The sequence below is a fragment of the Elephantulus edwardii genome, unplaced genomic scaffold (assembly GCF_000299155.1).
Source record: "Elephantulus edwardii isolate Elephantulus edwardi_28Jun2011 unplaced genomic scaffold, EleEdw1.0 scaffold00011, whole genome shotgun sequence".
Lineage (NCBI taxonomy): Eukaryota > Metazoa > Chordata > Mammalia > Macroscelidea > Macroscelididae > Elephantulus > Elephantulus edwardii.
In genome coordinates this window covers 32045886-32058362 of record NW_006399761.1, presented here as the reverse complement: position 1 = coordinate 32058362, position 12477 = coordinate 32045886, and the positions used below count along the sequence as shown (strand labels likewise).

The window sequence follows — 12477 nt, the reverse complement described above, 5'->3', positions numbered from 1 at the left end:
AATGAATGAATGGAAATTCAAGTTAAAAAAATCTTTTTTAAAATAAATCCATTTAATAGGTATTTGAATCTGAGCATTGTGCAGCAAAAGCCAGAATTTCATGGTTATTTAAATGTTATTTAAAGTTTTAAAAGCCAAATTCTGCTTTTCAACATTCCCATCTCAGTGTACTTCTGTTTTTGAAGAAAAATTATAACCAAAATTTCCTTAATAAATGAAAATTGTCATTTGTGGCTTCTTGTTGTTTTTGAGTACTGTAGCATCAGAACTGACCCATAACTGACATTCCAGTGGGTTTTCAGTTGCAGAAGAGGAGCGTACAGATCTTTCTCCCTTGAAGCAGCTGGTAGATTCTAACTAAGTACCTTTGATCACCAACTCAACTCCTTATCACTAGGTAATCAGAGATGCAATAATTAAAGGAGCCCTAGGGAAACTGAAGTTTTAAACTCTAGGTTACTAACCAAAAGTTGATGGTTTGAACCCACCAGCTGATCCTTGGAAGAAAGATGTGGCAGTTTGCTTGACAGCCTTGGAAATCCTATAGGATTTTGTTCTATAGTGTGGCTGAGTGGGAACTGCCTCTCTAACAATGAACTCTCTCTCTGTGTGTGCATGCGCATATATGGAAGCAAGTTGAGATGACCCTGGAGACACTCTTACATTTAGGAGAAGGGCTCATCAGCCTAGAAACAGAGATTGCTTGATAGTATCAAGGAAAAAATGAGGATCTACCCTTGAGGGTCCTGCAATGTATAACTGCCCAGTTCTATCTTATTCAGCATGAATGAAATTCCCTCAAAAGGGAACTTGACTTAGCCAACTGGGGCCAGGGCCTACCTCAGGACAGATAAGTAGACTCATACAACAGGAACATGTTCCTGGAGGGCTACCGGCTATTACAGGAGTGAACAGAATAATCAGAGTGGGCAGCCTCCCTAGGAGCCCTTACCATGCCACTTCAAGTTCCTTGAAAGGAACGGACAGAGGTGCCTTGGTCTGATGATGTGTCAAGTGAAGATGCTAGGAGTTTCATAAATTTTGCAGTTATTCTGACTTGATCTCATCTGTTCAGTATCACTTATTACTAAAACAAATATATTAGGTGATGTGCTCATGACATTTACTTGTTTAGAGGGATTATAAATGTTGTTGTTGTCATGTGCTGTCGAGTTGCTGGCAACTCAGAGAGCCTATGTACAACTGCCCTAAACCCGGCTCTATCCTTGCCAATCTTATTGTCTCTGACACACCTACCCCTATTACTCCAGTGACTGAATCAATCCATCTCATAGGGGTCTTCTTCTCCTGCACTGTCCCTCCACCTTCCCGAGCATGAAGCCCTTCTCCAAGGACTGATCCCGCCTTGCAACATGTCCACAGTATGTCAGATGAAGATTCAGAATCCTTGCCTCCGAGGAGCAGCCTGGCTTCACCCTCTCTAGGAGTTTGTTCTCCTAGCAGTCCATAGTATATTCAATATTCTTCTCCAGTACCACAGTTCAAAAGGCATCCTTTTATCATATCTAGTCATTGTCCAGCTCTCTGATGCATAGTAAGTAATTGCAAAGACTATGCCCTGTATCAGACTCACCTTAGTCTCCAGACTGACTTGGTCTTCAGTACTTTGGAAAGGTTTTTGACAGCAGATTTTCCCAATGCAATTCATCTTTTCATTTCCTGGCTGCTGGTACCAAGAGTGTTGACTGTTGAGCCAAGCAAACTGAAGCTGTCAACAATCTCAATCTTTTCACCATCTATAATGATGCTGCCAATTGGTCCAGTGGTGAGAATCTTTGTTTAACTGATATTGAGCTTCAATCTTTATCGAAGGCTGCAGTCCTTGACCTTCTGCAGCAAGCACTTCAGGTCCTCCTCAGTTTCAGCAAGCAGGGTTGTGTCATCAGCATAACGCAAACTGTTGATAAGTCTACCTCCAATCCTGATGCCACACTTCTCCTCATAGAACCCATCCTCCCGGATTGGATTATCTGTTCTGCATATAGATATGAAAAGATATGGAGATAGGACACACCCTTGATGCACACCCTCCCAAATGTTGAACCACGCAGTTCTCATGACTGCCTCCTAGTTGAGATATAGGTAGGGTACTAAAACTTACAGCCATTATATTGAGGCTCTCATTTGTTTGACCTGCCTTCTACTTGAAGAACTACTGTAATAGCATCGAAAGGGGCAACTTTTGATGAGGCTGTGGAGAAACTGGACCCTTATTTAATATTGGGAATGTAAAATGGTGCAGCCATTATGGAAGGCAGCATGGCACTTTCTCAAAAAGTTGGAAACAGAAATATCATTTGATCCAGCAATTCTACTACTGGGAATATACCCTAAAGAAACCAGAACTGCCACCCAAGCAGATATATGCAAACCCATGTTTATTGTTGCTTTGTTCATGACAACAAAGAATTGGAAACAGCCCAAGTGCCCATTAACAACCAAATGGATAGAGAAGTCACACAATGCAATATTATGCAGCACTGAAGAACAAAGAACTCATAAAAATATAAAAAATGGGTGACATTATGCTGAGTGAAATATCTTTGTCACAAAAAGACAAATACTATATAATGCCACTGTTATGTTATAAAACAAGACTGACAGGGGAGTTGGGGGGAAACTAAGAAAAGAGGGGATAAATGTTATACATGGCACTGAAACAGATGAGCGAGAGAATTATATAAAACAAAGATATGCTTAGGGATTATTGGTATGAAAAGAGTCCAGAATAAGAGCTGCATAGTAATGTGGTCTTGGGGTGGGGGCCTGCATAACAATGAAAGAACATTTTTTTCCGAAGAAAAAAAGCAAGTTGGGCGGGGGCAAGTGGGACATGGAGGAAAATGTGCAACAATGAATGAATGGACATGTAAGTTCTTTATAAACTTAAAATAAAACCTAAAAAAAGAAAAGAAGAGGCAACTTTTCCCACTTTTGGTATAATCTATCTGGTCATATTTGCACAGTCTTCATGCATTGAATGTCTGAAAACAGGAAAAAAGCAAAAGTCTGTGCAAACATACTTTATTAGTACCAATATACAAAGTATATGATAAATACTGATTACTCTTTAACTTTTCTGCGTAGTTCCATTTCTGAATACATAGGCTAGGAAAAGCAAAGCAACAAAAATAAATTCCATACTCTAATGGCTGACATTACATGTCTTATTTACAGAGAGTCAATAATGAAAGTAATTACTATTAAAAGAAAATAATTACTCTTTAAGTGCCTCTTTTGTTCAGAGACCTTTTTTCCCCTCACCCATAACAACAAAGTAAATGTAATGCCATGTGTTATTCTAGAAAAAGATTTACTTTTTTCTTCTCATAAACTTTTTTCCTTCTTTCAATAGCTCTTCAACATATTCCTTCTCTTCTTCCTTTCCTGGCTCCCAGTCAGAATCTTCATCTGTTGGCTCATATTTTTCATCCTCATCATCTAAAAAGCTGTCATTCTGGTCACACTCTTTGGGGTTCCCATTGTCATCATCTTCATCTAAATTGCTTCTCACTGAAAAGATTGGGAAACAACACATCAATTGCTACTCAATCTGGGATGACAGACTGGGATAAAAGGCATAAAGTGTATTTCTGCCTCAGAAGATCTCAACTTCCATTCAGACATTTCTAAAAGCAGTGTGGGAAGAATTATTATTTATCTGGAAACTCTGAACTTGGGAGGAACAATGATAGCTATGGAAAAGCATTAGGTCTTTGGTTCACATGGGTCAACCTTGACTCGATGGCAATCAACCACCACCACCGCCACCACCACCACCACCTCTATTTGGGAGCTCTGGTGGCAAGATGCTGTGGCATGTGGTTCAAGGCCACCAGCTGCTCTGGGGGAGAAGGATGGGCAATCTTCTCCCATCATGCAATTGACTGCCTCTTGGAAACCACTGGAAAGTTAGCTATGGGTCAGTTTCGCCTCGATGGTACACAACAACCAACTACCAGCAGCAGCAGCAGCTTTACTTTTAACATTTTAGCAGGATGAAGCTCTATGCATAATGGCTCCTTACTAATGCTATTAATCCATATTCAAGCTGTCCTGACCTGCAGTGTGGAAGACCAGATCTTTGCTGCAGTTACTTTCTGTCCCTCCCTGTCAGGTGGTTATATTTCCCCAGCTCCAGGAAGGCAAAAGAAACGTTTGTGGTCCACTCTCAAGCAGAAGCTTTAAGGGTCTTTCTGAGCTTCTGCCACTGTCAATTTTCCCTCTACCAGAGAAATCCTATATCTGATAGAGCGTCTGATTCTTTAGGCTGTATTCTGTGTCAACCACAGTGGTAACATGAGAGAGAAATAAACCTTTGATGCTGAAAGGCACTGAGATTTAGGGACCGTGTATCATTACAGGAAAATCCAATTGGCACACAGATCAAACAGCATTTTCAGTACCTTGGGAAGTTTCATTTCATGAATCTAAGATAGTCTTAATATTTATATTTCAATAAGAGTAAAATTCCTATGGTAATAGGCACTCAAATTTACATATTTCTAAATCACATTGAATAGTCAATCTCTAATTTAATGTTTTCCTCTTCCTGCTCTGCTCTATTTTCTTTCCTCATTGAATAACAGAATTGATTCAAATGCATCAATAACAGATTCTAGAAATGTGGAACATGTGAACAACAAAACAGCTGTGAAGATTCCATATGGAAATATTCTGAATGACAAAGAATAATGCCTACAATATTTCTGTATATACTTTGGTGCACTCATGATTTATAGATAAAACATAATGAGAGAAATTTATGGGGAAAAATTAGAATGGTATCCAATATATTTGTTTCTTAGTATCACTACTCACTTCACAGAGAATTTACTTAGGATCATAATAATGAGGTAATGGTAAAATCCAAATAAAATTAGGTAGCTCTGGTGGCTGAGTGGCAAGAAGCTGCACTGTGATTGGTGTGAGGCCACCAGCTGCTCTGCAGAAAAAGGATGAGCAGTCTCCTCCTATGTGATTAACTGCCTCTGAAAACTCACTGGAGTGTCAGCTATGAGTTGGCTCCGACTCAATAAAACACAACAACAAAAAGGGCATGAAAAACCCACATACGCCAACCTTGATTTTATCTTCACTTGGACAATGAACAGGCATCTGAAACCTAAAATGTCTAGAACTACTCTGGAGTCATCTCACCCACTTCTGAACAGCTTCCAATTCATAGAAACCCTTTTAATTATAAGCTAAGCATTTGCTCATTATCCTTCCAATGTAATAAACCATATGAAAAATTGTATTCAAATCCTGCTGATGAGCTTTAAATCTTGCTGAACTCTGGAAATATTTAGAAATGTACTGAGTAGGCTCATTTGTGGAGACAGTGAGCCACAGCCAATAGAACTGCACGTGCTTCCTCACAAATTGTGATGTCCACCAAACCAAAGCTTGCATTTGAGTACATGACAGAAAATATGACAGGATACATCTGAGTATAAGACTTTTAACAGTCTGGAATCTACAAACCACCTACCACAAAACTCAGTGAGTTGCTGGGCATATTTAATTCACTTTATTTTACATAATCAGATCTTCCTTCATGACCAGTGTGGGATGTGTGACATATTTTTGTGTCCCTCTTGTGTCCATTTACAGCACATGCTTGTGCTGGGGGGACATACATATATATGTTTGTAACTGAGAAACATGTTCTGTGGTGCCAAATCATGGTGCTTAGAGGGCAATGAAAGAGGGTGTACATACTGGAAGTGCAAATGCAGACAACTTTTGTTCATTTGGTTTTTGTACATCAAGACAAGCCTATGCCTAATAAGTATATGTAGAGCTTCTTATATTATTTGGAAGTTGTGATTTTGGCAATGATGTAATTTTCAAGTGAATAACGCATTTTTTGGGGGTACAATACATCCATACAAATCATTCAAGACTTTTCAATTTTCATGCCAGCTACTCCTTCCTCATCTCACTTTGAGATGTTTTTCAAGCATAAAATACACCATTCCCTACCAGCAATCGCTCAGCAGTCAGTTTACTGAGGGCCAGGAAACCAAAATAGGAAAATATTCTTTTTTTTATGAAGAGTAAGCAGGATTCCAAATAACAGAGGGTGGCCCTAACAGGCTTAATTTTCTTTAGCTTCAGTTTGAATTTTCTTATGATGATGGTCTGTACCACAATCAGCACCTGGCCAAGTTTTCACAGCTGATATAGAGCTCCTCCAATGATTCCTTCCACAGATGCCAACAATCTGATTCCTGTGTAGACTCAGGTGAGGTCCATGTGTGCTTCTCTCCCCCTCCCCTTTGGTTAAAAAAAATTATTCTAATAAAAGTTTACATAGACTTTGGATTTCCATTAATTCATATTTGCACCTTCCTCCCTCCACTCCCCCCTCCAAGTTTGCTTTTCTCTTTGAAAAATGAAAAAAAAATACAAAATTCATTGTTAAACACCCACTCAACTACGCTTTCATTCTCTTTCATTCTGGACTCCTGTCATGACAATAATACCTATCATACATTCCTCCTAAATAGTTCTCTAGATCATCTATATCAATGCAGTACACATTATTTATCCCCTCTTAGTTTTCCCCCAATTCCAATGTCAGTCCCATTTTACAACAGTGGCACTATGCAGTATTTGTCCTTTTATGACTGAGATATTTCATTCAGCATGCCCTCCAGGGTCACCCATTTTGTGTATGAGTTCCTTGTTTTACAACATAGCATAGTATTCCATTATGTGAATATACCACAACTTTTCTAGTGACTCATTTGTTGATGGACACTTGTTTCCAACTCTTTCTTATTGTGAACAAATATGCAATAAACATGAGTGTGCATATATTTCCTAGGGTGGCTGTTCTGGTTTCTTTAGGGTATACTCCCAGTAGTGGAATTGTTGGGACAAATGATATTTCTATTTCCAACTTTTTGAGGAAGTGCCATACTGCCTTCCATAGTGGTTGTACCATTTTAAACTCCCATCAACAGTGACTAAGGATTCCAGTTTCTCTGCAATCTCACCAGCATTTGTTGTTTGCTATTCTGCTAAATTTTGCTATTGTTACTAGGGTGAGATGATATCTCATAGTTGTTTTGATCTGCATCTTAGAGCTAGGGATTTTGGACATTCCTATATGCGTTTGTTTGCCATCTGAATGTCTTCTTTGGTGAAGTGTATGTTCATATCCTGTGCCCATTTTTCAATTGGGTTGTTTTCCTTTATCTTGTGTTGGCTGAATATTTTATAAATTCTAGGTATAAGTCCCTTATCAGACATGTAATTACTAAATATTTTTCCCCAGTCTGTGGCTTCCCTTTTTACCCTGTTGGAGAAGTTTTTGGATGTGCATAGGGATTTGATTCTTAGAAGGTCCCATTCATCTATTTTATTCTTTCCTGGTTGTAGGTTTTTCAGGATGCTTGGAAGACTGTTTATGTTGTGGAACAGACTTTTAGAGTTCTTCCAAGCTTTTCTTTAATGATGTGTATAAGCCCTTGGTTTTAGTCCTAGGTCCATGATCCACGATCCACTTTGAATTGGTTTTTGTGTATGGAGAGAGGTGTGGATCTTGCTTGAGTTTTCCAATTTTGCCAACACCATTTGTTAAAAAGGTTGTCATTTCCCCACTTAACCAATTTCATCTCCTTGTCAAAAATCACTTGACCACAGGTAGATGGGCTGATTTCCCAGTTCTCAATTCTATTCCATTGATCTATGTCTGTCATTGTACCAGTACCACAATGTCTTGACCACCATGGCAGTGTAGTAGGATTTGAAATCCGGGAATGAGATGCCTCCTACCTTGTTTCTCTTTTTGAGGAGTGCTTTCCTTATTTGGGGCCTTTTTCCATTCCAAATGAAAGTGGAAATGCCTTTTTCATCTTGGTGAAGAATGGAATTGTATTTGTATTTGGATTGCATTGAAGGTGTAAATTGCCTTTGATAATATTGTCATTTTCACAATATTGAGTCTTCCTATCCACGAGCAAAGTATATTCTTCCATTTCTCCAGGTCTCTTTTTGTTTCCTGTAGCAATGTTTTCTAATTTTCTTTGAATAGATCCTTTCTACTTCTGGTTAGATTTACTGCCAAATATTTAACTTTGTGATTAGCTATTGTAAAGGGTATTGGTTTTTTTTTTGGTTTTTTTTTTTTTTTAGCTCCAGCTCTATATTCTCTTTGTTACTGTAGAGAAATCTAATTGCTTTTTGTATGTTGATCTTGTACCCTGCCACTTTGCTGAACTGGTCACCTATGTCCAGTAGTTTTCTTGCTGAGCCTTTAGGGTTTTCTGAGTATACTATCATATCATCTGCATAGAGATAATTTTACTTCCTCTTTGCCAATTTGGAGACCTCTTACTTCCTTTTCTTGTTTTATTGCTATCGCTAAGACTTCCAATACAATATTGAATAGGAGGGGTGATAGTTGGCATCCTTGCCTAGTTCTTGTTCTCTTCAATCTCTCTCCATTCAAAAAATGTTAGCTCTCAGGTTTGCATATATATTTCTTACTAAGTTGAAGAAATTCCCCTCTAATCCTATTTTGTTGAGTATTTTAATCAGGAAAGGGTGTTGGATTTTGTCAAATGCCTTTTCTGCATCATCTGATAGGATCATGTGGTTCTTGTTTTTTGCTTTGCTAATGTGATGAATTATACTGAATGTTTTTATGTTGAACCATCCTTGCAGACGTGTTATGAATCCCACTCGGTCATAGTGAATTATTATTATTATTATTATTATTATTATTATGTATCAGATTTATCCTGGAAAGTGTTAAACCGGGTGGCTCCTTGGAGGCAAGGATTCTGAGGCTCCATCTAACATATTTTGGACATGTTGTGAGGAGAGACCGGTCCTTGGAGAAGGACATCATGCTTGGTAGGGTGGAGGGACAACACAGGAGGGTAAGGCCCTCTATGAGGTGGAATGATTCAGTGACTGGGATAATTGGGATGGGAGTGTCGGAGACAGTGCAATTGGCACAGGACAGAGCGGAGTTTAGGGCTGTTGTACATAGGGTCGCAGGCGACTCGACGGCACATAACAACATAACAACAACATCACTGGATTCTATTGGCCAGAATTTTATTCAGGATTTTTGCATCTATATTTATGAGAGATACTGGCCTATAATTTTCTAGTTTGGTGGTATCTTTTACTTGGCTTTGCCATCAAACATACCAAGGATATGTCTGCTTCATAGAATGAGTCTGGGAGAATTCCATCTTTTTCTACTTTCTAAAATAGCTTATGTAGAATTGGTGACATTTCTCTGAATGTCTGAAAAAATTCACTTGTAAAACTTCTGGTCCAGGGCTTTTTTGGTTGTAAGTTGTTTTATTACCTTTTCATTTCTTTTCTGTAATTAGTCTGTTCAGGTGTTCAATTTCTGTGTCAGTTTAAGTAGGTTGTGAATTTCTAAGTATTTGTCCATTTCCTCTAGGCTTTCATATTTGTTTGAGTATAGTTTTTCCATTATATTCCAATGTTAGCCTTTTTATTTTAGTTGGTTCTATTGTGATGTTGTCCATTTCATTTTTTGTTTGGATTATTTGTCTTTTCCTTCCTTTCCTTTGTTTGTTTTGCTGGTGGTTTATCGATTTTATTGACCTTTTCAAAGAACCAACTCCTAGCTTTGCTGATGTTTCAATTGTTTTTCTGTTTTATATTTCATTTATTTCTGCTCTAATTTTATAATTTGTTTTTTTGGAGGGTGTTTTCTTGATGTTCTTTTTCAATTTGCTGTAGATGTTGAGTTAGAGAGTCAGTGGTCAAATTTTCTTGCCTTTTGATGTGTTTGTTTATTGCTATGAACTGACCTCTGACCGGTGCTTTGGCTGTTTCCTGGAGGTATTTGTAAGTGGTGTTTTCATTATCATTTGTTTCAAGAAGCTTTTTATTTCAATTTTTATTTCTTCTAGTACCCATTCATGTTCAAGCAAGTTGTTGTTTAGCTTCCAAATGTATGGGTTTTTTTTCCTCCTTTATCCTCTTGTTATTAATTTCTAATTTTGTAGCACTGTGGTCTGAGAAGATGCTTTTTATTATTTCTATGTTTTTAAATTCATTGATGCTAGCTTTGTGACCTGAAATGTGATCTATTCTGGAAAACGTTCCATGCACATTGGAGAAGAAGGTGTACTGTGGTTTATTTTTGGGGTGCATTAGCTTATCTATCATTTATGAGGTTGAGTTGTTTTCTTATCTATCATCTATGAGGTTGAGTTGTTTTATTTTGTGGTTTAATTCCTCAGCATCTTTGTTGAGTTTCTTTCTGGTGGTTCTGTCTTTCTTTGAGAGTGGTGTATTGAAGCCTTCTGCTACTAGAGCAGTGCTGTCTATAACCCTTTTCAGTTTTGTTAATCTTTGTTTTATATATTTTGAAGGTCTTTCACTTGGTGAGTGTGTATATATGTTATTGTTACGTCCTCTTGTTCTAGTGATCTTTCAATCATTATGTAGTGACCTTCTTTGTCCTTTGTGAGGGTTTTGGCATTGAAATATATTTTATCAGAGATTAGTATCAATATTCTTGCTTTTTTTCTGGTTGCCATTTGCTTGGTATATTTTCCCCCCACCCTTTTAGTTTTAGGGTGTCTTTATCTTCACTTTTTAGGTGTGTCTCTTATAGACAGCATATTGATGGATTTTAGTTTTTTTATCCAATCTGCTACTTTTTTTCTCTTCAGTGGTGCATTTAAACCATTCACATTCAGTGTGATTATTGAGAGGTAAGGTTTTATTGCTATCATTTTGTTGAGTTCTTTTTGGTGTTGTTGCTAGCTACTTTGGTCTATGCTGCTTTCTGTGGCACCTCTGTAAGGAGGACGTCTCTCAGTGGTGTTTCATGCAATGCTGACCTTGTTTTTACAAACTTTCTTAGGTTTTTTGTTTGTTTGTTTGTTTGTTTGTTTGTTTTTTGAGAATGTCTTGATCTTCCCTACATATTTGATGGACAACTTTGCTGGGTACAGTATTCTTGGTTGACAGTTGTGTTCTTTGAGGTGTTGATATAAGTCATTCCACTGTCTTCTTGCTCGCATAGTTTCTTCTGAGAAATAGGCACTTAATCTTATCTGCTCTCCCTTGTAGGTTACTCTTTGTTTCTCCCTCGCTGCTTTCAAGATTCTCTGCTTATCTTTGGTTCTGGCAATTTTGATTATGATACACCTTGACATTTTTCCTTTGGCATGTCTTCTATATGGTGTTCACTGAGCTTCTTGAATATATATTCTCTCATTCTTCATTGTGCCTAAGCAATTTTCTTCTAGTAATTCTTCCATAGCTTTTTCAGTGCCTTTATTTTCTTCTTCCTGTTCTGGGATTCCAATGATGCACATGTTATTACTGTCGATGGTGTCTCTCTTTAAACTTAGGTTTTCTTCTTTTTCTTTCTTTTTTGATTCTGCTTTTTGCTCTAGGAGATCTGTGGTGACAATTCTATCTTCTGTTTCACTGGTTCTGTGTTCTATCCCTTCAACTCTGTTTTTATATCCCTCCAGCATGTTGACAGCATCTGAGACATTGAACCTCATATTTTGGATTGTGGTTTCTTGTTTTTCCATTGTCTTTAATATCTCATTAGTTTTATCTGCATTGTTTTGGATCGTTTTTTTACGCTCCTCCTGCTTTTTTCTTGCAGTGTCCTGTAATTCTTTTAAGTTTTTCTTTCACCCAATGAAAATATTCAATCATTGGTCTTTTAAATTCTGGGTCAGAAAAGTTCCATCAGACTTTCTGGTCAGGAAAAGTGACACTGTGTCACTTGGGGGGGGGGGGTGATACTTTCTTTGGGCTTGTGTAGGCTGAGATGTAGCCTGCTTCTTTTGTGACACTGCTGTGGTAGAGTTTTTCAGACCTGAAGCGATAGCTGCCTCTTGATCTGAAGTCACTGTGCCAGAAGAGGGTTAGGCAAGAGTGCTAGTGGATGCACACAGGATGGGTGTGTGCACAGATGTATGCAGGGACTGGGGTGGGAGGGTGTGCATTCAGACACATGCAGGGGTGTCATGTGTGTGTAGGGACCTGAACACAAAACCAGTAAGCCTTGGTTTTCCCTTCGATCAGTGAGTCTGCCACCCCAGTTAAGCTTCAGTTGTCTCACTCCCTCCTGCTTAAGGTGAAGGGATCCTACGTGGTCCAGCAATCAACAATGATCCCCCACTAAGTACCTCACTCAAATTCCTGCTTCCTCCTGGTGGGTGGGTCTTGTTGTAGTTCGATGCTCCTCGCCATGTCTTGCTGTTCCCCACTGAGGCTTGCTGTTCCCTGCTGAGGCTCCCAAACAAAATTACTTTTTCAAGATACTAAAGAGCTGAACAGAAGATTCCAAAAGGCTGCTCGGAATGACAAAGCAAAATACTACAATGAAATGTGCCAGGAACTAGAGTCAGAAAATCAAAAGGGCCGAACTCGCTCAGCATTTCTTAAGCTCAAGGAACTGAAGAACAGATTCAAACCTAG

At 38.4% G+C, this 12477-nt stretch overlaps 1 protein-coding gene across 1 annotated transcript in view; it reads right to left on the bottom strand.

Moving 5' to 3' along the window:
* Positions 1 to 3334: 3334 nt before the first annotated feature.
* APLF (aprataxin and PNKP like factor) overlaps positions 3335 to 12477 on the bottom strand; it is a 128463-nt gene continuing 119320 nt past the window's right edge. The window contains 1 exon segment of the mRNA XM_006881042.1: positions 3335 to 3534. Coding sequence (XP_006881104.1) covers positions 3335 to 3534 — 200 coding nt within the window.